Here is a 27,426-nt window from a genome sequence, read left to right as displayed (position 1 = left end):
TGCCTTCTCATGCTGCATATTTTTGTGTGGGGCTGTAACTATAATTTTGCTTTTTTCTTTTTTTTTTTGTTTCTCTTGTCACTTGAGACTGTACAAAGCCCATCTGTTGAAGCTGAGTTTTTCTCTCCTGTTTGCAGGTATTTTTAACCATGTGGTGCCTTCTGCCTCCTCTCCTCATCAATTTGGAGCCAGTTTCAGCAGCAGTGCTGTCTCTAGCAGCACAGTGCTAAGCTTAAACCCTCTGCAGGCTGTTGCCAGCACCTCATCCTCATCCTTCCCACCCCCTTCCTCTAATTTAGTAACATCTAGTGAGACTAGATCTGCTCAGCACCTCAACAGAGCGCCAGTGCAATCTGTTTTCCATTCCCCTCCGCCCCCTCCTAATGTTTCATTGCCCCCACCTCCTCCATTACTTGCTTCTAACTCCGAGCCTGTGCTTCTGCAGAACCTGCCATCCATCCCACCTAGTGAAGCTTTTTTGCCATCCTCTTCTGCTGCTTCTGTCCAATCTGCTAATGCTTCTTTGTCTATTAAGCTAGCTTCTCTCCAGCACAAAACCTCCCGCCCCTCCTTTACAGTCCATCACCCACCTCTGCCCCGTTTGGCGCTGGCACAGTCCGCGCCCATGATCACGCAGTCCAACGCAGCTGGCACGTCCGCTATGTGGGTTACACTTGGCATGCAGTCTCCTTATGCTTCGCACCTTTCTGGGGTTAAGCCACGATAAAGAGCTTGCTTAGCTAACAGTTCTTATTTTGTAAGGTAAGGCTAGAGAAAAAAGAAGAGGAGTTTTGTACAAGATGTGGAATGATGCTTCTTCCTTTTCAGAGATAGTTTGGGGATGGGCTCTATGAAACAGAGAAACCTCTAAAATGTGGGAGGCAAATAATCTGATTGCAGAGGATGGAGAGTGTTAATGCTCTCTGCTCCTGGGAGTAAAGATTTCTCGACAAGGAGTGCTCACAATGGTAACTCTGGTCTGTCTTATCTGACATTAGGATTATGTTCAGGTTAGGATCACTTCATGAAAATGTTTGTCAAGATCGGTAATCAGGAAGAAATGTCTATTTTTTAAATATGGTTTTGTACTCTTACTGCAAGTGGCTGTCGCCTACTTTGATTCCCCCTCCCCTCTTCTTGCCCTCTGACACAGACTGTTGCATCTCTACAAGTCCACGTTCACATAGCATTAGGATATGTGATGGTGCTGCTTTGTGACTGTATGTGGCAATGCAGTGGTCTTGTTTTTACTGTAGTCAAAACCAGCTGCTCTAAATAATCACGAAGTTAAAAATCTCTAGGCTACAAGCTGCAGCTTTGCCTTGGAGAGCGAATGCACTGGTCTTGCATTGCAGTTAATGTGCCCCCTGCATCACTGGAAAACAACCACAGGTAGCAAAGAAGGGGTGTAATTTATCTGTGCACTGCAGCTTCATTGGACTTGCCTGCTAGGGCTAACAGTTACCATCAGATGCTATATTTATGCTCACTTGGCAATCACTGGCTTACTGGGTAGACTGTGAATGAGAACACAGTGAATCTGCAGGGTTAACTGTGGTCCATGCTTCATAAAGGCTGGGGCTGTAGAAGAAAGGAGGGTTTCTGGAGACTGTATGCATTTTTACTGAAGCAAATATTTAAATGTCTTTAGAGCAACTCCAGAATAAAGTGTACCACCACAGAGTTGGGTACTGTTGTTAATGAAACTACTCTGTGGCATCCTGATGTAACAACTTGTGCTTGCAAAATTAAATCAGTATGTTAGGCCCCAGAGCTTGCTCCATGCTTTTCTTGTAGGTCCTTGATGTTGTTGCTGTTCGCTGATACCAAAGCTACGTACAATATATGGTTGAATACTCTTTGCCGCTTATAAAACATATGACTCAATTACAATATACCTGAGAGATTCTTTTGACTGTGCATTGTGTATAGTGTCTTCATCATCAAGTTGCTCCACAGACATGAACAAGTCCTCATTAGGCTTTTGTGAGGCACATAAGTATTACCTCCGTCCTTCTATACAAGAAAGCGAGGCTGAGGAAGGGTTTTGAGTAATGCAGTCCCTGTGCGCCCACAGGGACAAAGTGTGACGTGGTTACAGAATGGGCTTGAAAGACCCTGAAATGAAATAAGATGGGCGAGGAGGGATAGACCTGGGGTTTTGTATACATGAGCGACTCAAGCGAGAGCAGCATGGAAGCCTTCTGCTGAAGCAGTTGCCTTACCTGGAACTGAGGTCATATTGCACTAGACTCCAAACCATGGGATGTGGTGGTGCCTGTCACAAAAAGGTTCTGAGCAAAATAGGCAAGGCACAAAAGTGATGTATGGAGAAGGGTAGGTGGATGGCAAAGCTGGACTGCAGAGCAAAGGAGCAGAAATAACACCACCAGGAGATGGTGTTTGACAGACATACCATAGCTGTGGTCCCGCTCCCTGTGACTCTTGAATGCAGGTCAAATATTTGAGCAGTTCCATTGGCTTCAGTGTGAATACGTGTGCTCAGAGTCCTCAGTGAACCAAGGTTGAAATCTGGAATCGGGGGCTAAAGTAAACTGCTTTGCTTCTCATAATGTTTCTGCCCCAGAGTAATAAAAAATTAAAAGCAGATTAGTGAGTGCTAGAAAAAGGTGAAGTACTAAGTGGGAAAACACTTTTTCCCCCCGACTTGAGGTCAGTCACAGGATAAGAGTTCAGTATGGTCACACTGTCAGAAAGCTTTAAAAACAGCAGTAGCCGTGACGGGCCGCGTGTCACTCTTGGAGGCATCCTTTCTGTCTGATTGAGGTTGGGTCAAGAGTTGCTCCTTCTTTGCTGGCTAACGAGGTCTTGGGGCATTGTAGAAATGATTGATACATCTAACACACAGTAGATTTTTATCTTTTATTTAGATGAGTCTCTTCCTCTCCTCCTGTTGTGCAGGTAACTAGGATTTCTACCTCAACCCAATGTGACCTATGCAAGGACAATGTGGACCAACTTCACTCGGCTTCCACTGAAAGGTGCTCACCTGGCCTGTGCAGGGGTTTCTACTCTCTTACTACTGGACAAAATATAAACATAAAAAGACCTAAACAACAGAGAAAATATTTACTGTGAATCTGAGTAAAAAAGAAAAAAAAAAAGGCAAAAGAAATGCTTAAAGCTCCAGTTTGTATTGTTGATAGTTTAGATAAAGTATTTATCTTTTTTAAAGTGAAAACAATTTTGACTTATTTTATTCCACCTAGAATCATAAATACAACTTATTATTAAATTATCTGAATAATAAAGGACTGGCACACCAGCAGAGATGTAAAGAGCTTCCTCGGTGCTATTTCATCCGTCAGAACTGTGCCTCTAGTTTGAATCCTTGGTGCTGAATTTGGAGGGTTGACCAATGCCAAACCCACTTCTCAGAAAGGCCTGCAGTTTATTTATTCCAGTTACTCTGTTCATATACCAAAAATCTGCTTGGTTTGCAGCAGTGTGAGCTACGGAGAACGGCAGCCTTTAGTGTTTTAATTTGAACTGAGCCAGGCGCTCTGGTAACTGGGTGGTTTTTAATTGTGTTAATTACAAACAAGATCTCAGTACTCCCCTCTGGAGTGGCAGCTAGAGTGCCTGGGGTCGCCCAGGCAAGCTCAGCCAATGCAGGCACAGTTTGAACAGAAGAAATTCAAGTCCTGCCCCGTTGTAACTACTGCACTGGGCCATTTGCAGTTGCTGGTGGCACTCAAGTCACTGTGAATTTTGGTAGCTAGTCTGGTAACTTGTTTGGGACGTCATTGGCATATGAACAGGGTGCATAATCACTGGTATTGGTCAGGCCCTTGTTACCAACGTTGGGAAGACTGAACGTAGTGCTTCTGTACTGGTGCAGGTAGCAGATTTTCTCAGCTTGTTGTTTTTGTTCAAAGTACAATGTATTTTGTTAGTAGGGTTTTGATACTTGATTCAGAGATGGCTTAGCTGTGTACATTTATTGGCGAAGTGCATTTTGCTTTTGTATTTCTTTGCTTTAAGTAGGTCTAAATGGTAGTTCACAAAAACACCACAATCTAGCTTACCGTGCTGTCACACTATCAAACTGGTGCAGTTAATTGTATTGTGACTTGGTGTTCTGTGTACAGAAAGTGCCGCTCGGAGCGGCGGCTGTATTTTATAGAGATGTGATGAAAAATTATAAATGTCATATACTTTATTTCATTTATTTTTAGATTGTACAATGCACAGTAAACTTGTTAAAACTTATTTATTCAAATGCACAAAGTGAGGAGAAGGATGATCTATTAAGTAGAAATCACGCTGGTCTGTAGTTCAGATGGAACCAAGCACCAATAAAGGAAACAACAGTAAAAGAGGGGGAATTGCAACAGCAAAATGACTAGAAGAAAAGCACATTTAGGCTTTGGGAAACACCTGCCTGCTAGCCCCGGTGCTCTGAGGGGCAGCATGGACTGCTCTGCGTCAGAGGCACTCACTGTCCTTAAATCCCTCCTAGGTCGCTAGCACTCCCTAACGAGTCCCCCACCTCCAGCAATCGGGCATTCACCTTAGATTTGAGCCCTGCTTTACCAGCCACCCAATGGAGCGTCCCACGGTCACAAAAAGCTGGGCTGAACGCATTAGCTGTTTAACTCCTGCCTCTGTTTTTTGAAGTAGGCAAGATACTTCTGCCCTCGGGCGCACTCTCCTGCTGTCTCGATCCAGGAGGAACAGTTGTGAGCGTCATGCTGGCCATGCTCAAGAGGGTGGTGGGGGAGCGGTGCCGTAACAGCTCCTACCCTCTACAGGCTTCAGTTAGGCCCTTTTCCCTGTACCTCATCCCTGGCAATCTTAGTAGAGATTTAGGACAAAGTGCAGTTATTTTGTTGATTCTAAGTGTGTCTTCCATAGGCAGCCTTTGTGCGCAGAAACTGTCGATCTAACTTTGCCTTCTTATTCACTGGAAAGGGAAGGGATTGATAGCCCTGGAAATTAGGGACGTTTTGGAACTGTTTTCTGCTGTGCATGTGGGAGAGGACTTGACAGCGGTGCGCCCTGCTGAGTTATTAACAGCAAGATGAAAACCTGGAAAAAGGCAAAAATGCTCAGAGGGTGATAGCTGAGAAACATCCAGTAGCTTCTAGTAGAAGCCGTACAGTTTATGTCCTGGAATCCAGGAAGACAATGTAACCCAGACGTTTTGCAGCTGGGAGTTGGGCAGCTCCAGCTTCTTCCAATCCTTGGGTAACTAGAAGTTGCAGAGCTGCCTTAGCATCCTTCCCAGCAAACGGCAGAGTGCTCAGGTCTTTGAAGGCTTTAAATTGGTAGGCTGTGCCTGAGCAATTGCTGGAGGGGCAGCAGCCTTAATTACATCTCCCCCCTATCATTTATATCCCTGATGAGATAGAGACGAGGAAATGCAAGTAGAAGCTTTTAATCACTCTGCTTTTATCAGATCCTTTTCTGAAAAGGGACCAAGATACGGTGCTCCTTGGGACTCTTGTGCCCCCCTTTATCTCAAACTGCGGAAGGCATCCAGCAAGAGAACTCGGCTACCATCGCTTGTTCTGTATGGGGAGGGTTTGCTTGTGCTCATACCCGAGGCGCTCACAGGACACCAGCAAAGATGCCTGTTTGGAGGAGAAACCGACTGAGAGCTCCCTTGAACCTGCTCTGCTGTCCAGTACATGCTGGAGGCCCGTATCGCCCAGCTGGCTCCTGGCACTCCTCCTCAGCTGAAGGGCATGGCCAGATCCGTGTTGCGGGAATGACTTGCTTTGCCCCAAGGTTCACAGCATTTCAGGAGTCGGTGTCTGGGGAGCAAGACAGAACTGTGAGGCATGGTTTAGTGGTGGACTTGGCAGTGTTAGGTTTACAGTTGTACTCTTGCATCTTAAGGGCCTTTTCCAACATAAACAATTTTATGACCCTTCAGAGCAAAGGCCCTGGGTAAGGAGTCTGTCATCTGCTCTCTGGTGGGTGTCATGGAAAAGCAAAACCCCCTCTGTCCCTCAGTGTCACCTGTGGTAGCGGGTGCTTTGGTGATCGGTAGCCAGCCAGTGTCTATTGCAGGACTTGCTCACGAGCAGCTGTTGGAAATCAGCAGCACAAGCCTGCTCGCTGTAGCTGAGCACATGTGCACTATCGAGATGTTTTCAACTACCCAGGATTTTGGAGTCTGTGACTCTCCAGCCGTCATCCGGGAAGGCCAAAGGAAACCAGATGCTGACCCAGGAATAAACGCATAGTTGGGACGTACTTGAAAGGGATTCAGATTGCCGGCCAACCTGCTGAGCATCTGCTTCAGCCTCCTGGCATCCGTTGGGACCGGGCCTTCACCTACCTCTGCATCACCTCAGTGCTGTCATTCCCAGTGACCCGATGTTACCATCTTGGCAGCCCACTCTGCAGGAGTCTGGAGCTGCTCTGCCCTTGCCAGTGTCTTCCACCCACACCTGGCACGGTTGGCACTTTCACCTTGCGATGCATTGCATAATTGCAGTGTGTTTCACTTGTGCGGCAGCTCTAATCTAAATCCTTGTACTAATCCCCACCGAGATGCGCTCCCAGGAAGGTGCCTGATAAGCTAATGCTTGCAGGGAGTAGTGTGAGATGGGAAGCCAGGTGAGTGCAGGTTTTGCATTGATGTAGTATTGCGTTAGCTGGGAGATGTTGTTGCCAAGAGATTTGTGTTGTCGTCTTCCCTGCTCCCTGATCTTTTATCGCTTTGTCATAATTTCAGGCAAGTTCAACTTGTTTCTCTGTCTGCAAAACAGGGAAAGCATTTACCTTACTGCAGGGTTGCTGAAGGAATAGGTTTGAGATGTTGAGATCTGATCCATATGGCTACAAGAATAAGACCCTCGTGACCCTACTGTAGGAACACCGTGCCAGAGGTCTGAAACCTGTTTTCAATAATTGGAGATACTTTTGAGTAATCAAAGCCAAACACCCAGTTCCAAAAAGGAATTCCTTCTGCATTACCACATCCTGCCGGGTCCAGTCATTTCATGGCCGTCACACATGTTCCTTCTCCTCCACACCGCTGCTGCCAGCGAGGGACTCATCAGGAAGCTAAAATACATCTTGTAGCACATATGTTGCCAAAAAAATTGGAACTTCCTGAGCATTGTGCTGAGCAAAACCTGTGCCCTGCTGCTAAACGTCAGCCTTGAGGAACAAGCCTTGCGCACTCTTCCTTTTTTGGTGATTTGCTACCTCTGGCTCGCGCTTGCTGGGTTCAGTCCAGAGACCCACCGTGCTGCGAGGCTGGGAGTGCTCCAGAAGCGCTAAACCTAAACTCACTGCTGCAGAGTAGTCATTCTGCAACAACTCTTCCATTAGCCAGGGGTGTCTGGAGCACCCAGCAATCAGATTTCTCTGCTTTTCATGTAGCTGAGGGAGAAAGTAGGAAAACATCGCTGGGGGACATAGAAGCTTGGCTTGCTGAAACTGAGCTGGTGTGCAGGGTGGCTGTTCCTGCATCGCCTCTTGGTGCAAATGAGGCTGTTTCCTTTAGGAAGGTGTGGATCGATCTGGACAACCATAATAATGGGAAGCACCTTCACCTCTCTTAGTTCAGGTCGTGGATGCAGTGGGAGAGAGGTGAAGGGGAAGCTGTTCTTTGGGGCAGCTGCCAACAACAGGGAGCGCAGCGCATTCATGATGTGCATGACATTTAGAGACAGAGCACCATCTCCGACTGGTTTCTTCTAATAGCAGGAACTCGTGTCTCCTTGGCCAAATATAGAAATATTTTCTTGTGCTTCCATCTCATGTCCTTCCTTCCTCATGGTGATAGCTGCTTTATCTCTTAGCACATGCTTTGTGCTCGCCCCGCTGTTTGCTGGGATTTGGCTTGGCTCTGGGTGTGGGCTCAACCTGGGTTGTGAAGCCTGAATTCTGCCTGTGCCAGGACTCACTGGTGGGATGGGCATGTGGGGATGAAGGTCAGCTCGTAGGGTCTGAATCTGTGACTGTGCCTACAGTTGCGGAAGTACCCCAGGCAGGAAGGTTGCATCACTTGATCATGAAGGGATCTCCTAGTCATTGGTTTTGTGAATCAAGAGCTTTCAAATCCCCGGGACTCAACACACAGCCTGAAACTCACCCAACCGTTTGTCACACTTGGTTACTTCATCTCAAGTCAAAGTGTTGAGTAGCTTTTTTTCTTTCTTTAGTCGAACTTAATACCCGAGCAAGTAACTTCTTCATTTGAAATCTGCTGAGCAGATGGGGTTCAGGCTTGATAAGCTCTTCCATTGCATCTGAGTAATGTTTTGGAGTGGAACATCGCTTCAATACTGCTTGGCCTTCGTAGCTGGTCGGGGTTGACTGTGTGGCTCAGTGCAGCATGGGCAGGTGTGTGGCTGCCTGTGGGTACCTGCCTTCACTCTGCTGGGAACAAGAGTTTCCTTCTGAGGGGTGTGGGTGACACTTCTTCATCCTCCTCCCTCGGGGGTTGGACTAGATGACCTTTAAAGGTCCCTTCTGACCCAAACCATTCTATGACTCTGTACAGACTTATCGGGGGTAGTTGCTTTGCCTCAGAAAAGAAATGGGAGGGTGTGGGTGGGAAGGAGATGGATGTAAGCCAGATCTGCCTCGCCTGCTTTTATTGCAGTGCAGATTCATACCGAACGCAGGGGGGCTACAACAGTGTTTGCAGGTCGGGTGCTTCACACCACGGTGCACTTATTCCCCATGGTGATGAGGTTCTGTCTCATCCCAGTCTTCCCTGCAGGGGAGGCTGTGTCTTCCCATACTGCTGGGCTTCCCCTTCCAGGAGATGGTCTCTTGCTCTGGAGTAACAAGGCCACGGACAGGCAGCTTGGGGTTGCCTCCAGGGACCTGTGTGGTTTGATTCTTGCTAGGATTGTATATTTAGAAAGCAGCATCTGCTCCCCCCACCCATTTTTTTTCCACTTGGAAGAGAGTCCAAGCAGAAGACAGGCTGAGCGATTGCATGGCAAGAGAGAGCATCAGTGGATGCAGAGCTGGTATCTGCAGCAGGGTAGGCTTGGCTCTTGTTCAGGTGATTGTTTTTTTGCAGGACACAGAGTCACTGCGAGCAGTTTGAGGGCCAGCACATGCTTTCATCTCTTCTGAGTTTATTCAGAGGGCCCACCGCTTTGTCACTCCTGTGGATGTCAGCAGCCTTCGCACGAGGACCTGTGGGACCTGTGCCCTCACGATGCTCCTGCAGCAGGGACTCATTGGCGCAGCGCTGCTGCTGCAGGGTGGTTCTGCAGGCAGGGGAGGTTTGCGGGATTAGGCCTTGATGTTACAAACGGCTGCTCTGTCAGCCTGTGGTTGCCTGCCCTGCTCGAGGTTTTGCTGCATTGCTGGAAGAGGAAACTTCCAGTGCTGGGAGCATGTTTTCAAGCTGCTGATCAGAGACTCCCCTCCTGCCTCAGACTTCCCCATGGCCCTTCCTTCCCCAGCCGGGTCTGGAGTTGGTGCTAATCACCTCCAAGCACTAATAACAAACAAACACATGCGTCCCCAGCCCGGGTTGCCATCCCTTGCTGGAGCCGACTGGTGCCAATCACAGGTGCTGCTCACAGAAGAGCCGTTCATTAGGACTTGGTAATTTTGCCCTAGTGCCGACATAAGGCGGCTTTGGTTGATCAAGTCCTATGCATAACTCACTGCTTTGTGTTGAAATCAGTCCTTTTAATACAGGGTATGGAAACCTGAAGATTACTGAGGTATTTTTTTTCTTGGAGGGAGTTATCCCAACTCACACAGGTGGCTGTCTTGAAAAATTCTGCATTTGTTGTTTTGCCAAAAGCATAAAGAGGATTAAGCATTGGGAGCTCCAAATGATGATTGCTTCAGTTAAGGGATGGTCATTGTACAGTGGACTGCAAACCCACAATAATGTATTTTAAAATCACAGTTTGGGGAGAAGAAACTAGACAGTGTTTTTGTGAACTATCTTTACAGCACTGAGGAAAAATCACAAGACTCGGAGTTTTGGGAAGCACAGATGCATAGTCGGTGTAAGAGTATTTTAAGTTTTATGGCTGTTAAAGGGCTGGGTTGGTTTTTTTTTTCTCCTTTTTTTGCTCCAACATCTCCATAGCTTGCATATCAAGTTTTCACTAAACGATGGATGACCAGTTTTAAAAATGTTGTTGTGCCATATTTTATTTATCCTTATGCATTATAATTATATAAATATCTAGAGTGAATATTGCAGTAAAAGATGCTATAATTGTGAACTTCAGGGTTTAAACCCGAGATGCAAGAATGGGAAATACTTCTCCAGTATATTTGCTGTTTGTGACCCTCTTTCTGAAGAGGTTTCCTAAGTTTTCATAGCCTAAAAACAAAAATCACATCTTTGCGATGCTAACCCTGAAGTTCTCAAGTTTGTGATCCTTTGGGTTTTTCAAGGGACATCTGTTTGCTTTTCTGGTGCAGTCAAACCATTCTTTAGCAAGGTCTTGTTGCTGGAGTTAATGAGGAAGAGGTGGAATGGGTTGATCCATCCTGCTTGGTTTTTTTAACCTATTAATCTTTTAAGCAATTGATCTCAAATTATAAAACAACGGTTTAGGACTCTGTTCTACTTAAACTTTTTAGGAGTGAGAGCCTGCCCTCGCTGAGTGGGGCTTTTGTGGAGAAAGCAGTAGATTATGAGGTTGCTGTTGCTCAGGAATTGATTAGTAAACTTTTAACTACTAATAAAAATCCATTTTTCAATGGATTTTTTAAAAAAAACATTTTCTTAGAACAATGATATGGGATGTTTCCTAGTGAATAGGAATTAGTTTATATAATTTAGCCTATTAAATGGAATTATTTAAAATTCAAACTTCCCCTAATTTATCTTTTTTTTTTGTTGGGTTCTTTTTTATACTGGTAAGTTGTCCTGTCATTCCTTTCATTCTTCCATAGAAGTAGCGTGAATTCTTCTGGTGTGTATATATGTATGTATAATATATATATTTCCACCCTGCCTTTCTAATTCTCCGCAATGTAAGAGTTAGTTTTTTCTCCCCTCCCTCCACTTAATTTCTTGTGTCTTTACCTTGATTTGTAATTGAAACAATGCTTTGAAGTTTTGCCTTTATATTAAAGTGTATGTATTTTAATATACCGTACTGTTGTGGAGTTTCACTGCTTCAGCAGGACGGGCGTCCACAGGGGATGGCACTTGGCTCCCGCCACGGAAAGATGTTCCCGACCACAGCTTTGTGTGGCAGCAGCAGCCGGCGCAGGCAGGGACAGGCCCCCGCGCCCTGAATTAGGCAGCGCATTCAGCTCTGGCAAAGCTGAGGACAGTAAGCATGCTAGCGACATTACAAACCCACCCTAGTGACATTTCCTATTCACCCTTTTAGCCATTAATTTCACCACTATAAATGAAACTGGCATCAGCCGGGCACCGTATTTAAACTTTGGCAGTGATGGCCATGATGTTTTCTGAGCTAATCCGCTGTAGGAGTCTTAACATGAGATGAAGGCCCTGCTTCACTGAACGCTTGCACAGCTCGTAGAATCACAGAACATCCTGAGCTGGAAGGGACCCACAAGGATCATCAAGTCCAACTCCTGTCCCTGCACAGGACAGCCCCAAATTTATACCATGAAGCTCATAGAACGCAGGAAAGCTCTAGATAGGTTTTTTGACATTGGGGTCAGCTTGCAGCAGCAGTCTGACCCAGCTCATCTTCCCAAACGTCTTTGTCACTCAAGCTACTGCCAAGTGCTCAGCTCCCTTAGCAAAAGGCCTCTAAAAGTCAGAGTGTAGAGCCAGCTGCAGCTGGCTCCACACCTGCTCCTGCTCCAACTACCACCCTGCTCTTCCTCGTGGGGCTGAAGGCTCTTGGGTGCAGCTGCTGCTCCTCCACTGCTGGTCCTGGCTGTGACACCTCCTCTAGCGCAGTGCCGAGGTGTGGAGCCACCGGCCATCGGGTGAGCCGCCCAGTCCCTCCGGGGCTGCACCAGCCCCCAGCTTTGCTGCAGCCACCCCTCCCCAGCAGTTTTGGTTTCTTAGAACAGCTTTGACTGCCACAAAGATTAAAACAAGTTTTATTGGAAATGTTCACTTACAACAGATAAATGACTTCAGCACGCTTTCAGGGAGCCTGCACACAGCGCTTGTTGGAACAGGCCCCTGAAATGCAAAAAGCATTGTGGCCAGAGGATGAAAAATCAACAATTGTCTATAAATCACCAGCAGTTGATGCAGATCTCAAAGTGTCTAGAAGTACCATCTTCCCTTACTCCTGAAACCTAACCCAGTGTCCTAGCGCTATTCTAGAAGTTGATCCAAGTAAGTTACTGGGCCTGCACTGGCCCGCATAACTCTTCACAGCATTGTATTACATTCAGTTAAGAAATGTCATTGTTGCCTCTTAAATAAGTAAGTGTTGGGATTATCTCCTGCTCACCCAACTGTTCCCCATAACATTGAAAGAAAATGCCCATTTTATGTACAGTGAAGATGGTGAGTGTCAGCTCTACCTTCTGAAAGGTGTGAAGAGAGGACGCTAGCGAAGGTCCTGGAAGGCACGCGGTGGAGAGCTGTTAGCTACTGAAGGTGGCTGGCAGAAACAGTGAGCCTCGCTGTAGCGCCAGGATTTTGCTTGCTAGAAATGACTGAACGTTGGCAGAATTCCCAGGGTTCTGTTTATACGTGGGTCAGCTCTGCATAGTGAAGAATTCGCTAATGCTGAACCTTGGGGAGCTGAGTTTGGACGTGGACGTTCTGCCTCTGAAACTGGCTGGCAGGAGCCGTGGAAGTGTTTGCTGCTGCTACACCAAAGCCAGATACCTGTGGTGGGGGAGCCCACCTCTGCTCTGCTCATGCTACAGAAGAGGAAATGGCAGCTGCAGCGCAGCTCTGGTTATCCTGCTGCTGAGCCTGGAGTGCATCCATCTGTCCTCTCTCAAGCGACCAGACAGACGAGTGTCTTTTTCACAGTAAGTAAAGCTGCTGTGTACCCCACCAACATGTCAGGAACATGCCCCTGCGCTGAGGTAAAGCAGAGTAGGCTTCTGAGGATTAAAATGCACTTTAAAGTCATCTGAGGACACTAATTCCCTAAAGCACAAGCTCTCGTATGTTCCTGCTTTTAATCCCTCATTGCTGCTTCCACTAGAGTTGCCATCTGTCTTCAAAACTGACCTATTTTCTGCTTCCACCCTACCCTGCCCTCAGCTCATTATGCAGGACATCTGTCCCTCTGCTTATTTTGGTAATTTCTGGAGCAAGCACCTGGAACCATTGGAGGGAAAGAAAAAAATCTTGGCTTTGAGGTTAAAAATAAAGCATCAGTGACATCTGCCACTCTCCTGGTACCCAACAGCATGAGGTAAAGAGGGAAGGCCAGGCCACTAAAGCTTGCAATAGGGGCTCTTGTTTCAGCATTAATTCCCAGTCAAAGAGGAAGAGCCCCGAAACTTCCCTTCAAGCGCAGATCACAGTGCAGGCTGCTCTCCCCTCCCCCCCCCCCCCCCCCCCCCCCCCCCCCCGTCACGTACCACGTGCTGGTTAGCTGCAGCACAGCCTTCCTGCTAGCCAGGTGGAACAAAGCCCAGAGCTGCAAACCCCCAAAGCTCAGGCCAAGCCCTTGGGGCATTTACCTGCCCCAGCAGTGACTTGAGTTCCTTCTGTCATCAACTGCCTGAGAATGTTACCTGGGACCTTCCCAAGGGCCTTTCCTGGAGCTTTTCCTGGTCTATTTCCAGGGGAGCTGCTGCAGCCAGCTGCACACTTTGCTGTGGGAGCTGGGAAACTGGGTTGCTAGAGCCCTGGCTGCAGGTGTGGGGAGTGTCTTTCCATCCCTCCTCTCTGGGCAGTTTCCCTTTGTGCAGCCAGAGCGCTGGCTGAGGGTGCAGAGCCCTGAGGAGGGATGTTCTTATCTCTCCATTACAGGAGCCCAGGGAAGGCAGCCCTTGTTCCCTGCCAGCTTGCTGAGACCTTGGCACAGTTTTCTGGTCTTTCCCTTTGGACACTCACAAAGGGAAGAGCTGCAGCACTAGCTCAGGGAATGAAGCATTAATGCCTGCTGCATGCCCCCTGGGCTTAACTTCTGCATGCCCTGGAGCTCAAACATCCAGCCAAAGTGGAGCAGTTCCTGTCTTTACAAGCCTCTCCATCTGGCTTTCCTCTCTGGGAAGCTGAATTACTGCACAGCTTAGCCCAGCCCACAGCACTGCAGAGGGAGGCAGTATCGCTAAGCAGAGCTCAGCCCTGTCTTGGCTCCCCTGTGCTTTGCAGCTTTGTTCTCCAAAGCATTGATGAGAGTGCTCTAATGGGCTGTAGCGTGGGCTTCATCAGGCCTCTAGGAATTAGCACCACCTGCCCAGAAAGGGAAAAAAGAAGGAAACAACCCCAAGAGGCAGGTGCCAGTAGCTACACAGACGCTGATGCCTTGACACAGGAGGCAGATGCCCCCTCTCTGTCAGCTGGAGCTGTGGCTGAGCTCTCGTGTCAGTGAAGGCCTCAACAGCTGAGCCATCAGGCTCTGCCAGTGGGTCTCAGCAATGAACAGGAGAGGGTGTGACAGGGTTAACCCTGCAAGCACAGAAATGCAATCGGCTGAAGCATCCTCTTACAGCAAGGGGATGAACAACCCTCAATGGCTCCCTTGGAGACTGCAGGAAGATCCTGAGCCAGAAAAGCTGAGCAGCTTTTCTGCAGGAGAGGGACAGGGAGGAAGAAGAGGGCTAGAGCTGGCTCAGGGCCTGCCTCAGAAGCTCGGGGCCAGAGGGATGCAAGCCTGTGCTGGAGGGGAGCAGGTGCTGGGAGCTCTGTTCAGTCCCTGCCTCTGCTCTCGCTAGGAGCCAGGCTGGTTTTACTCCTGCCGCTGCAGCAGTACGGTGTCAGCTCAAGGGCACAGTCTGCAGGAAGCAGTTAAGACCGGCTGCCTCCACAGCTGGGGCAAGTGGGAATGTGCAATGAATTTCCTTTAAAAAAAAAATCATACAAAATTATTTGGCTAATAAATTAAAAAAGTCACTTGGTCAGCGCTGTGGAGGAACTGCTGCTGTTCTTCCCAGGGGGGCTTGGGTTGACCCTCTGGGGCGAGCAGGGGCCAGAAGCCAGTCTGGCCCAGGCAAGGGGATTACTGCTTGTGCGTTCCCAGCTGGAAGCGGGCTTCCTCGGAGATCCCATACTGCTCCAGGGGGTCCTGCAGCGAGAGCACAGGGAAGGCACCAGTGAGAGGCAGACAAGGGGGGAGGCCAGCAGGACTGTCCCTCAGCCAGCCCGCAGTCCAGGGCTGGGCTGGGCACCGATTCCAGTTGTGTGCTGGATTTACCCCAGTTCAGCCCCTGGCTGCTGCTTCTGGTGCAGAAAGTCAAGCCACCCTCAGGCAGGACACAGCGGATAGCCACGGCCCACGAGCCGTATTCAGTCCACTCTGGCACAGAAGCGTGCAGGTAAGCCACAGCCACCTCCCTCCCCTCCAGCAGGGATGCTCCGAGGAGCCTGGCAGAGGTGTAAGCAGCATCACAACTCACGTACACCCTGATCTGGCCAGGGCTTGGGAACTCTTCCAGAGAACTGGTGGGAGCCCGGGCTAGCCCAGGCCGGACCTGTCAAGCTACAAACCTCGGGCCACTCCACCGTTGTACGCACGCTCTTCCAAGAGCCGGAGCTGAGCGCAACAACACAGGCTGCTCGGTAGAGGAAGACTCTCAGGTCTGGCCATTGAGACAATGGCTTCAGGATCTGGCTTACTATGGGATCTCTTTTGTACACATGGCAGCAAACAGCCTTGAACAAGACAGTTGGCAGCAACACCTGAGATCACCAGCTCCTGCTCCAGCCCAAACCCATCGGTCACCACCCAACAAGATGACTTCAAGGGACCCACCTTCCCTGTCATTTTCTGGATCTCATTCCGGTAGAAAATCAAGCTCCTCCTCATGAACTCATAGCTGTAAGACAGGAACAGACTATGCGACAGGCTGAGCAGAAAAGGATGTGGAGAAGTTTCAAATGCTATTTAGAGCTGAAGGGAAGCTGGCTTGGGAGGAGACGACCGCTTTCCTCCCTGGGTTTGCCATAAGCTGATCCCAGGAGATAAACAGCGCAGAGTGCATGACGCAGGCTTCACACTAGTGGCTCAGCCTACCTGGCTCGCTCTAGTGCCTCAATCCACTCTTGACACTGCTCTTCACTGTCACATTCAAAGCAGTATTTCCTCTCTGGCTCCTCAACGAAACCTGCCAGGGATAAGGAAAAGGTTTAAGGGAGGTCCTGGCAGAGCTGCCTGTGCTCCACTGTTCTCCCTCCCCAGCAACAGCCAGACTCTACCAGGCCACAATTAGCACCTCTGTTCAACTAAGATGTGAACAAGCTGGTAACCCCGGCCTCTGTTCCCTCTCCCTTCCCTGGGTGGCTCCCAGGTGACCCAGAGCAGCTGCCTACAGCGTCCATCAGCTTATGGCAGCCAAAGGCTTCTGAGAGGAAAGAGCAACTTCTGAAACTGAGAGCAACAGCTCAGAACTGAACCAGACCAACATGCTCAGATTCAGGACTGAAACTCCCTGAGCCTCCTTGTGAACAGTCACCAGAGTGTCAGTAACCAAAGTGGAAAATGGCCCCAAGGAAGTGATTTTGATATATGCAGAGGGCAGCCATCTGAGGAATTAAATTGTACTCGGAGAAGGTACTGACCTGTCTTTGCTCACGGCTTTTGGGAATTTGGTACAGTGCACAGCAGAAAGCAAGTCCCCGTGCAACTCCAGTTCTTTACCAAGACAGAATCAGGACATCTAATTAATTACATTTTCCCCAGAGCTCTGCTCTTTAGTACACAGTCCACAGAGATCAAGGCTGCTGCTGAGAAATAACTGGGTCAGACTGCATCAAACCCCTCAGGGCCGCCGTGTGGGGACACAACCTAACACCAACTGCTGTTGGTTTGAACACTTTTCTCAGGAATCCTCATCCACCAGGACGGTCCTAAAGCCCCAGAAATTCAGAGTGTGGTGCTTAGAGAGATCGGTACGTTCGGGCTGTTTGAGGGTCCTTTGGAGACAGAGAGAGCACCACATCTCCCAGCTAAAAGAGGAGACAAGGCTCTACACAGAAAAGCAGCTGTGCCCGACAACCAGGCCAAAAGATATGGGGATGGCCTTGGAGAAACATCCTGTTATTTTCACCACATACCTCTCACACAATTATTAGTTGTTGGATGAAAGGCTGCTTACAAAGGATGACACACCACAAGCCAGCTGGAGCCGTGGCTATCAACACAAGGACAAACCGCGTGGCAGGAGGACTTGCTGCTAGATTAGCCCAACAGATGATTTATCTGAGTCACTTTTTTTGATAAAATGCAATAGCACAGAAGCAGCAATCTGTCAACAGCAAACCCTCCTAGAGAGGGATTTCCGCAAGCGCTAAGCTGCGCTCTGTCTGTTGTTGCTGCTTCTCTCCTCACATGCAGCTGTGCAAATCACACAGCCTGCTTCAGCCAGCACTGAAAGCCTGCTGCCCTCAGGATGGGGCACGGCAACACCAGAGTAACCACTGGCAGCTGATGAGGAGAAGGGCTGAGGAGCACTAACCCTGCTGTTACAGAGAAACAGAGGGAAAAGCAGAAACTCCGCAGCAAAACGTTTCCTTTCACATAACGGTATTTGCCGTAAGGGAAACACAAAGGGAATGCGTACGCAGAACTCACTGATCGAGAAGACGTTCTCCTCCTCTTTGGTGATCCTGCAGTGCTCCAGCAGCAGAGCTCCAATGGGCTGCAAAAGACCCGGAGAGAGGGTTTAAGCCGCATTGCCCACCCGTGCGACAGTGGTCTGAACCCACGGAGTTTGCTCAGTGCCTTTTAAGCAATTTTCATAACCCGGTGCTACTTTTAAAGTAATTCAGTCCAATTGCACGAAAATTCCATGTTCTTTTAATCGACCTTTTTGTGTCTGCTGACATGCTTCATTGTGCTAGTCTTGCCTGTAACAGTTTGCATACACTAATTAGGTGTTAAACATTTCTGCTTGGTCAGATTCAGTCTGGGCTTTGGTGTTCATTTCTGCGACGCAGACACGTTTACTTCCTTGTTCAGTAAATCAAATGAAGATTAAATATTTACCACGACACACAGAACAACTCACGTTGTACTTTGTAAGGGCTGTCCCCAAGCCTTGCAAGAGGTTAAGAACAGTGTGTTGATGAACGAGAACAGCTCAGGATAAACAGACAAGCGGTAGGTACTATTTGCTCGCCAGCGTGCACTGAGCAAGGACATGAGAACCGAAGGGTGATACAAGCCATAAACAAAAGCAACCCACAAGTGAATTCTTTTTTCCAGGCTAAACAAAATGTGAGAGGGGAGGGAAGATACTGAAAAACCTGGTTTACTACATGTTTCTGGCACGACGGTTTTACATTAGCACCCTCCACCTACCTGCTGAGCTATTTTTGATCTATTCAAGACCATCCCCCCCACCAGAACACACACAAGCATTTACAAATAACTCCCACATAAGAAGAGAGCAGAGCGGCAGCGAAGGAGACGGGCCGTGTTCTCAGAGCCTCGTCCCACGCCAGTGCAGGAGCCACAGCTGAGCCTTTACACAGACACATGCCAGAGTGACCGCTCAGCATCTCGGCCCTACCCAGAGAACTGCGACTGCAGCTCTAGTGAGGCCGTGGTTAGCGACTGCACTCCGGCAGAAAGGAGGGAAGGGTATTTCTGAAGACAGGAGCTCAGCTGGTATCAGGGTAAAATATTTGTGATGGAACGAGTCTAAAAACGCCACTAGAAGCTTTCCAGTTCCTGTGTTTGTAGCACCAGCATGCACACAACACCTTTCTTCGCATGCATTATTAAGATTGCTTTTATATTCATTTTCCAAGAAGAGAATCTTTAGCAACTGTTACCACAGGATTCACTAAAAATCACCAGATCTTAGCAGTGGCCAAGCCAGAAACAGAGCCCAAAGGCCCCATCCCTCATTTCTGTTTCCCTAGACCTGGGTATGCCCAAAATAACAATATTGTCAGGGTACAGCCACAAAAGCTTCCCAGTAGCAGTGTGCGTTGTACGCAAGTAAAATTTCTAGCATAAAAAAGAAGAAAAAACGTTAATTCTTCTCCAAGGAGAGCAAAATATAAGCTTCCCCTCACAGTTTGGTATGATAAGGCACAGCCCCACAAACAAACATCACAGACTCAACCTTTTGCAGTTTTGGGGCAACTCTTATGTTTAAAAGATTCGTTCCAAGCTCACAGAGAAGCAGCGGGCTGTAGTTAGATGGCAGAGCTGCTCCTCACCCCCAGGAGTTTTTGCTGAGGAGATGGAAGAGGAAATAGGGGTGCTGCGTCCTGGCTCTGGCAGCCAGTTACCGTGCCACTTTACAAAGCCCACACAATCAATTCACAGAAAAAAAGAGGAGAGGGAGGGAAACAAACAACAACAACAAAAAAGCAGAATCCATACCTCTGCTTCGTCTGTCCGGAAGTAGAAGAGAAAGTTGATGACAAGTTTCACAAGGCGTTTCTTTAACACTGTAAAGGAAAAGAGCGTTGAGGCGGGTGGAAGGGCCGAGCTGGCCGGCATGGGGAGGCCCCTTCCACCCCCGCTAGCGCCCAGCACGGCACCAATTCCAGCAAACCTATGGGGAAGCTCCGGTACGCTTTAGCCTTCTGCTTCTAGAGGAGCTCAGGACACGCGACGCACTCGGGAAGGGCACCCTCTGCACCGACCCCGCCGGGCTGCCCTCGGCTGAACCGCAGCCACAGGGTGACAAAGTCACTCTGCAGCTTCCCGAGTGGCTGCTGGGCTGAGAGAGCCCACGGCACCGACACACAGGGGACGCGGCCGACGGGCCCTGAGCACCCCCAGGGTGCTGCCAGTCCCAGGGGAGGCCCTGCCCGCGGCGGCCGGCGCAGAGGTCACCTCCGGACAAAGTCCGCCAGACGCTGCAGGTCCCTGGGCGGAGGAGGGGCCCGCGACGAGGGAGCGGGGTTGAGCCTTGCACCCCAGTGCAGGTTTGCACGGGCATCTGCTGGGAGGTTTCAGGAAAGAGCCTCTTCCCCCCATCCCCTGGTCCCTGCGCCCCTGGTCTAATGCTGCCACTTGTGCTCCCCCCCAGTCCTGCACACCAGTCCTCCCAGTCTGTTCCCACTCCCACGTCCCAATACCCCCAGTCCTGCACACCAGTCCTCCCAGTCTGTTCCCACTCCCACGTCCCAATACCCCCAGTCTTGCACACCAGTCCTCCCAGTCTGTTCCCACTCCCACGTCCCAATACCCCCAGTCTTGCACACCAGCCCTCCCAGTCTGTTCCCAGCCCTGCCTACCAGCACCCCCAGTCCCGCTCCAGTCCTGCCCACCCAACGCAGCTAGTCGTGTCCGTGTCCGTGTCCGTGTCCCCACTCCCAGTCCTGCCCTGGTCCTACCCCCAGTTCCCAAGCCCTGACTCTCCAGTCTTGCCAGTCCCCGCCCCTCCGACCCCCCCTCACCGCTCCCCTTCTTGGGCACCCGCATCAGGATCTCCGCCGCCTTCTCGGCGGGCTGCCGGGCCAGGGACAGCAGCTCCCGCTCGTTGTACCGCATGGTGAGGCCGCCCGACCCCGCCACGACCCGGAACCGCTCCTGCCTGCCCCGGAACCGCTCGCGCTGGCGGGGGAGGGGGCAGCGCGCATGCGCGGCGCGGGAGCGGTAAGCGGGGCCCGGCGCGCCGGTACGGCCTGGGGGACCCGGAGGGGGTCCGGGGGTCTCTGGGGCCTTGTCGGGGTTGGGGGGGCGTCCGGGACCGGACTGTCCCTGAGGGGTGGCGGCCCTTGCTGAAGGGTGCTTGGGAAGTGTTTGGGGGGGGAGTTGGCCCTGGCTCAGGGGTTGGGGGGAGCCTTGACCTTGGCTGAGGGGCTGGGGGATACTTGGGGGGTGTGACCCTTGCTAAGGGGTTGGGGGCGCTTGGGGGGGGGGGGGCTTTGACCTTTGCTGAGGGGCTGGGGCGTGTTTGAGGGGGACTTTGACCCTGGCTGAGGGGTTGGGGGGCGCTTAGGTGTGAGCTTTGACCTTTGCTGAGGGGCTGTTGGGGGGTGCTTTGGGGGGCTTTGGTCCTTGCTGAGGGGTGTTCAGGGGAGTTTGACCCTCGCTAAGGTGTCGGGGGGCACTGGGGTGGGGGCTTTAGCCCTTGCTGAGGGGCTGGGGAGGGTTTGGAGGGGGTTGACCCTTGCTGGGGGGTGTTTGAGGGCTCTCTGTGGCCTTCCTGCGAAGGTCTTACCCTTGTTGGGGGGGGTTCATGTATGTGTGGGGGGAGGTGGGGGTGGCTCTGGCCCTCGCAGAGGGTTTGGGGGCGGCTCTGGGGCCTGAGGGGGGGCATTGAAGTGGGGGGCAGCGCTGAGCCTTGGTGGTGGAGAGGGGCTGTGGCCCACAGCAGGGTCTGGGGCTGCTGGCTGCCAAGGTGGGGTGTTGGAGGCTCCTGGTCGGGGGGGCTGTGGGGAGCTGCTGGTGTGGCTGCCACACATGTTGCGGGGATACGTCTGTGTGTAGAAGGGGCTGAGGAGGTGGGCAGGGCTCTGGGGCTTCTTGTTGTGGATCATTTTACTTATACTCAACTCACTGAGTCAGCGGTATGAGACCTGCTCCGTTTGAATTGCATCACGTGCCGAGTGTCGGGGGCATGGTTTGTCGTGCTTGTCTTGTGTCCTTTCTGATGGGTGTAAACAGCACTACAAACTGCAGTTAGGAGAAGCGTCAGTTATCACTCAACATTGCTTTTCCTCATTTTTCCAGACTCTTTCTCCATAAGTAGCTGAAGCACAGAAGTCCCCATCATGGATTTTCAGCATCGTCCTGGAGGTAAAACTGGAAGTGGAGGTGTAGCCTCTGCCTCGGAAAGTAACCGAGACCGCAGGGAGCGGCTCCGGCAGCTGGCTTTGGAAACCATCGACATCAATAAGGTGAGCCTTGGCCTCTGCATGCATAGGAAAGAAAAGACACAGGGCTCCCATCCTGCAGATTGTTGTGGGCATAAGTTTAGAGCTTTGCCCGAGTGAAACGGCTTGGAGGGAGAGAGATTTAGTAGAGAGTTCTGTCTGTCACTAATTAACAAAAATGCTATTGTTTCTCTCTGTTTTCATAGTCCTAAAGCGGTGTTATGCTATTCATTTAAATCTATTAACTCAGTTCTTTCAGTGCAGCAAAAGTTTGGCGGTATTTTGATTATTCTGTTGTTTTGCCATGTATTTTGCACATAACTTTTAAATAATTCTCTTCCTAGGACCCTTATTTTATGAAAAATCACTTGGGCTCTTATGAATGCAAGCTTTGCCTAACGCTGCACAACAATGAGGTGAGTTGCACGGCTGTCTGTCTTGATCTTGGCAGCAGGAATTTTAGAACAATAGTAGCTTCAAGTGCAAGAACCTGGGACGTGTCTGATGACTGACTGCTGAAGAGATGATGGTTGAGTTGCGGCTTGTATGAGTTAAGCCTGACAGTTTGTGACAGTTCAGTTGAGAGCAATCTGCAACCTTTGAGTAAGATTCCTCTCTGCTAAGGATTAAAATATCCTTGTCAACGCATGATACAGTCTCTCCTCTGTGACAAGTATCTTTCAGTGCGGGAACGGTCCTGTCTTCGTTTAACTTTCTTCATTGTTTTTATTTCAGGGAAGTTACTTAGCACATACCCAGGGGAAGAAGCATCAGACCAATTTGTAAGTCATTCTCTGCTGTAACTTCACTCTCTGTTACCTAAGCACTTTAAAATTATGTTTGTGTGCATTGATAAATCTTGAACTCCATTATACAGTAGCATGCTGTGCTTGAGTGTTCTTTCACCGTGTGTGTTTTCTAGGGAACAGCCTGGCACTAGCCAGGAGGTGCAGCCTAGATCTGCTCCAAAAGATGGTGCTGACAAGCTCCATTTCGAGCTCAAGTTCAAAGCCAGCTGTGGGATTTCTGAAGGAAGGGGGAGAAAGGGTTTTAAAAGCGAATTGTCTGAGTCTAGGTGTAAGGACCTGGTTTTGTGAGTGCAAGTTGTAAGTTTTGTTTTAAGAAATCCAGTTTGCTTTGGTTTAGATTACTAGTTTGTAGGGATTTTTCTTTGTTATTTCAAGAAGTCACTCTCTGAAATCCATCTGTGGAGACAGGCACCAAGGTCATCTTGGGGGTGGATGAGATAATTGAGATGCTGGCCTTTAGTCAGGGGGTGGATACAGGTGGCCTGTCGTGGTGCATGGGGAAGAGAAATAGCAGGTTTTCTTGGCATGCTTTCTGTGAAGCACTGAATATTCCATGGTGAGGGATTCAAACCGCTCCTCGTGTATCTTTTAGGAAGAAGTGCAGCTAACCTTTTGCGTTTTGGCACATTTCAAATTAACCCAGGGCCCGTCGAGCTGCCAAGGAAGCTAAGGAAGCCCCTGCCCAGCCCGCACCAGAAAAAGTCAAAGTGGAAGTGAAGAAATTTGTGAAAATTGGACGACCGGGTTATAAAGGTATCTCAGGGGCGTGACATACTACCTATAACTAGATATATTCCTATAACAGTATATATCTAAAGAACAGATATATTCCTATATAGTATCTATAGCATATTCCAGTCATTGGAGATACCTAATGCTTGCTGGAGCTTGCCTGAAGTGCAGTCCTATGGATGTGAATTATTAGTCAGTCTTTTTAGCAGATCTGTCCATGAATAAGATATGGGCTTATCTCCTGATGTCCTTTATTGTTTAAATTTCCCATGGAACATCTCTTTATTGCTCACAGTCGAGTGACAACCATTTTAATAATAGATTGGTATGTCTCAGTCTTTCAGCTCTTATTTAGTAGTCATGCAGGAGATGATGACATTGTTTCGGTCTCTCTTCTCCTTTTATCGTGCTGCACTGTCTTTCACTAATGCTCATAAATCACTCGTTGCCCATCTAGCTCAAGTTTTTTCGCTGAACTCCCCGTTGTTTTGTTTTGGCCTTCAGTATACAACTTGGCTTCTTTATCTCCCAGCTTAGTTCTGCAGTGCTTGGCGTCTTTGCCCCAGAGCAGCTGAATTTCGGTAGAGATCCTTAGTAGCTTCAGTTAAAGACAATGTGGTGTTTGTTTGATAAATGGGAGAAAAATCTTGTAATGCTTTGTTGTTGGAAGCTTTGTGTGTTTCCTAGGGCAGAAATAATGTTGCTCTGACCCTGATATGTGATGTACTGAGCTTTCGTGCTTTCTTTACAGTGACCAAACAGAGGGATCCAGAAACAGGCCAGCAGAGCCTTCTCTTCCAGGTAAGGGCACTGTTAAATCCCTGGTGTTGGGTTTATCCAAGTAAAAGTCCTGCTAAATGAGCAGTTCTTTACAGCATTCATGAAATAAATAAATTTTAAAAGGCCTTACCCTGCTAGTCCTCTGCTGCTGATTGTGTCAAGCAAATCCATGACTGCAATGGTCAGGCTGTTTCCTTCGGTGACACTAAGTTTTCTGTTTGGAGCTGATCTCTCAATATGCTTCATAGTTGAGGGGTTCATTTTGTATGAAGGGGGACTGAAAACGGGATGATCTCCTTAATGCTCTAATAACACCCCAACAGATTGATTATCCGGAGATTGCAGAAAGTATCATGCCTCGTCATCGGTTCATGTCAGCCTATGAGCAAAGGATTGAGCCCCCGGATAGACGCTGGCAATACCTTCTGATGGCAGCGGAGCCCTATGAAACCATAGCTTTCAAGGTAAGATTTGGGATTAACTGACTGTTGGGGAAAGTTCCCTTCCTGTGTTTTCCAAGACGTTAATTCCCAGTGAGCATCATTGTAGACTTCTGGTCTAGCCTTCAGGGGTTAATGGAGTGGAAAGGGGAGTCAAGAAGACATGACTGGAAGTCATTAAACCCTGCTGAGAATTAGTGGAGGACTCTGGCATGAAAACTAGGCTGTGTGCTGAGCTCTGGGGAGCCATGGAATTCTCTGTGTCTGGCACAGAAAGGAGCCTTCTGGGCTTCGCTCCTCAGCCTTTCTGCAGATGTTGAGAGAGGATTTTTTGCCAGCATACTTGTCCTTGACCGATAGGGAAGTAACTTAATTCTTTCCTGCCCCCATCTCTATCTAATAACATATGGGACTAGCCCATCTCACAAAGGCCTGGAATAACTGTGCTTATCTTGGAGGCTCTGGTGCTATGAAGGGCCGTTGAGCTGATCTTGTGGTGCTAATAATAGCTCCATATTCTTTTTTTGTTGCAGGTGCCAAGCAGAGAAATCGACAAAGCAGAAGGAAAGTTTTGGACCCACTGGAACAGGGAAACCAAACAGGTAGCTGGAGCACCGCAGCATCTTTCTGAAGGGTCAAAGAGGGAGCAGGAGGGCAGAGCAGCTTGGGGGGAAGGCAGTGCAGGACGAGTACACATCAGCGATACCTGTGCTGGCTTCAATGCCAAAATCTTCATTCCTTCAATGCCACTGTACAGTGACTCCTCCTGACAGAAAGACCTTTCTCTGTGGGATCTTTGTGAGAATTTAACCTGGGAGGTAGCATCCTCAGTTGCCGTTGGCAGCAGCAGAACGGTGTGTGAGCTGCAGCGCTGTGCCCTCTCTGTGGCTCCTCGCTGCGTTTCCTGCACGCAGCTGTCTGTGGTGAGCCTGTGGTGTGGACGTACGCGCTGGGTATTGCGTGTGAGAGCAGGGGGCAAATGCACCGTGACAGGTACTGACCGTGTCATGGATAGCTTAGCGCTTAGAACAAGTTTCAGAGGCGTTAAAGGGCTGGACAAGACTGGTGCAAGCCATGAATGCTGCCAGGGTAGAAGGGCAGCCATGATCCGTGGAGGTAACGGGTCAGGAGAGTCTGAGCTGTGTTCCTGAAGGCAGAGAGCAGCTGTCTTGTGTGATGGCACAAAGCTGTCCTGAGGATTAATTGTTCCCTTCTCTTTGCTTTTCTCCCCTCCCCTCCCCAGTTCTTCCTCCAATTCCACTTCAAGATGGAGAAGCCCCCTGCTCCCCCAAACCTCCCTCCAGGGCCCCCAACTGTGAAGCGGCCTCCTCCACCCCCGCTGATGAACGGCTTGCCCCCAAGGCCACCTCTGCCGGACTCCATGCCGCCGCCGCCTCCGGGAGGCATGACTCTGCCTCCCATGCCTCCCTCTGGACCAGTGCCACCGCCTCCAGTGCCGCCTCAGTTGCCACCAGCACCCGGCATACCCCCCCCTGCTCCCCTGCCACCCATGATGAGACCACCTCTCCCCACAGAGGGGCCAGGCACTATCCCCCCTCCACCTCCCTCCAACTGAAGCCCCTCCTGGACTCAGTCCTGCTGGACTCCTCTAGCTCCTGTCTTTTCATATGCAGATCACAACTGATTCAGAAGAATATCTGTTTTGTATCCGTGTGAATGTGACAAAATCCTGTAGGTTCATTAAAAGGTTTTCAATTTTCCTTTCTCTGTTTTCCTGTGTCTTGGTTAAAACTGTTGCCATGTGTTCGCTTTCTTTAGCCCTTAGATATATGAAGCATTCCCAGTCTGGTTACATCTTGGAAATTCTCCAAAGAGGAGGCAAAGGATTGGAAATCTCTAGGCACCTCACCTCCTCCGAACTGAAGCAGCTACATCGCCTCAGCTCAGCTGCCTTAGCTTAACGTGTTACCCCCTCTTAGTCTGCTTGATGCGTATCCCATAAATTACCAGCTGGTTAATCAGTTGCTATTCAACTGAAGTCCTTCATCAAGTCATTCATTTGGTGGTGGGGAGACTTGTCACAGGCACACGGAAAGGATTCTGTTACTGCATCCCCAGTAATCGCAGCAGCGGGCAGGATGGAGGGCAAGCAGAATTTCCTAAAGGCTGTTTTCCCCGTCTCCCTGCTGAATTAGGGTTGCAATCAGAAGAGCAGTGCTCCTGCTGCATTTGGAAACCTTTCTCCTCCTGGTGCTGGGGCACTGTACAGTAGCTCAGGTGCTGCCAGCTAAATCACAGAAACATCTCTGCTGAGGAAATCAGTTTGGACTGCTCCTCGGGAGTCCTTGGAAAGCGCCAGATGAGATTTCATTGGCAGTTTCGGGAAGGCAGTCGTCCCTCCCGGTGTGCAGCTGCCTCACTCCTACCTGCTGCTCACTAGACTGTTTATGCCAAACATGGGTGCACAAACAAAGCGCTGGTGCTCTCCTGTGTGGCAGGGGCATCTGGGAGCATTCAAATTGACAAAACTGCAGGGATATTAAATCTTCAGTTGTTATTATAATTCATTAAATGTTTTCTGTACTGTTAGGAAGCACCTGCTGTCAGGCATGAGTTTTATTGTATATATCCTCCCACTAGTAGGCTAGTTTTAGCAAGCTTTTAGTTCTCTGTGGTTTTGTTTATACTAAAACAATCATATGGTTTCCCCTTAAAAAGTAGTAGTTCTGAGATGTCTCCTCTCTGTCCTTTCCAGGATTCATTTCCCCGAACTGGGGCATCTTGGCGGGGGATACCAGTGTGCTCGGTGGGTAAAGGCGTCGCTGGAGGCCAGGCTGCCTGACCTGCACTTGCTCTTGGCCAGTGCCTGGCT

At 49.5% G+C, this 27,426-nt stretch overlaps 3 protein-coding genes across 15 annotated transcripts in view; 2 read left to right on the top strand and 1 right to left on the bottom strand.

The window, feature by feature from the left end:
- DOT1L (DOT1 like histone lysine methyltransferase) overlaps positions 1–11,074 on the top strand; it is a 100,720-nt gene extending 89,646 nt beyond the window's left edge. For 7 of the 12 annotated variants that reach the window (XM_064469534.1, XM_064469536.1, XM_064469532.1 and 4 more), the window contains exon 28: positions 138–11,074. In XM_064469534.1, the coding sequence (XP_064325604.1) occupies positions 138–727 (590 nt within the window). In that variant the 3' untranslated portion in view covers positions 728–11,074. The remainder of the gene's footprint in view (positions 1–137) is intronic. The other 5 variants (XM_064469541.1, XM_064469539.1, XM_064469531.1 and 2 more) reach the window with 4 other exon arrangements.
- Positions 11,075–13,440: 2,366 nt separating this feature from the next.
- Positions 13,441–20,566, bottom strand: PLEKHJ1 (pleckstrin homology domain containing J1). 2 transcript variants are annotated; one of them, XM_064469990.1, is made up of 6 exons: positions 20,411–20,566; positions 19,386–19,453; positions 17,622–17,688; positions 16,065–16,155; positions 14,946–15,116; positions 13,441–14,500 (listed from the first exon to the last, which is right to left on the bottom strand). In XM_064469990.1, exons 1-6 carry the CDS (start codon positions 20,502–20,504, stop codon positions 14,464–14,466), a joined length of 528 nt encoding a protein of 175 aa, XP_064326060.1. In that variant the 5' UTR covers positions 20,505–20,566; the 3' UTR covers positions 13,441–14,463. The 2 variants fall into 2 exon arrangements, with proteins under 2 accessions (XP_064326060.1, XP_064326061.1); XM_064469991.1 differs by lacking the exon at positions 13,441–14,500 and adding an exon at positions 15,804–15,867 and having other exon boundaries at positions 14,899–15,116; positions 20,411–20,565.
- SF3A2 (splicing factor 3a subunit 2) lies at positions 20,552–26,314 on the top strand. Its single transcript, XM_064469989.1, has 9 exons — positions 20,552–20,631; positions 21,690–21,856; positions 22,177–22,248; positions 22,568–22,614; positions 23,285–23,394; positions 24,125–24,174; positions 24,477–24,617; positions 25,127–25,195; positions 25,837–26,314. Exons 2-9 carry the CDS (start codon positions 21,731–21,733, stop codon positions 26,167–26,169), a joined length of 948 nt encoding a protein of 315 aa, XP_064326059.1. The 5' UTR covers positions 20,552–20,631; positions 21,690–21,730; the 3' UTR covers positions 26,170–26,314.
- Positions 26,315–27,426: the final 1,112 nt, after the last annotated feature.

Source organism: Phalacrocorax carbo, chromosome 19 (assembly GCF_963921805.1).
Source record: "Phalacrocorax carbo chromosome 19, bPhaCar2.1, whole genome shotgun sequence".
Classification (NCBI taxonomy): Eukaryota; Metazoa; Chordata; class Aves; order Suliformes; family Phalacrocoracidae; genus Phalacrocorax; species Phalacrocorax carbo.
The sequence above is the reverse complement of the archived record's forward strand: the minus strand, read 5'-3'. Positions and strand labels throughout refer to the sequence as shown.

What these genes read in the sequence shown, in the direction of transcription:
- SF3A2 (XM_064469989.1), top strand. Translation starts at nt 21,731, where the DNA reads ATGGATTTTCAGCATCGTCCTGGAGGTAAAACTGGAAGTGGAGGTGTA. An exon ending in AAACCATCGACATCAATAAG is followed by an intron (nt 21,857 to 22,176) that starts GTGAGCCTTGGC and finishes TTCTCTTCCTAG; the next exon opens with GACCCTTATTTTATGAAAAA. An exon ending in ATGAAACCATAGCTTTCAAG is followed by an intron (nt 24,618 to 25,126) that starts GTAAGATTTGGG and finishes TTTTTGTTGCAG; the next exon opens with GTGCCAAGCAGAGAAATCGA.
- PLEKHJ1 (XM_064469990.1), bottom strand. Translation starts at nt 20,504, where the DNA reads ATGCGGTACAACGAGCGGGAGCTGCTGTCCCTGGCCCGGCAGCCCGCC. An exon ending in TCCGGACAGACGAAGCAGAG is followed by an intron (nt 17,689 to 19,385) that starts GTATGGATTCTG and finishes GGTCTTTTGCAG; the next exon opens with CCCATTGGAGCTCTGCTGCT. An exon ending in GGAGAACGTCTTCTCGATCA is followed by an intron (nt 16,156 to 17,621) that starts GTGAGTTCTGCG and finishes TATCCCTGGCAG; the next exon opens with GTTTCGTTGAGGAGCCAGAG.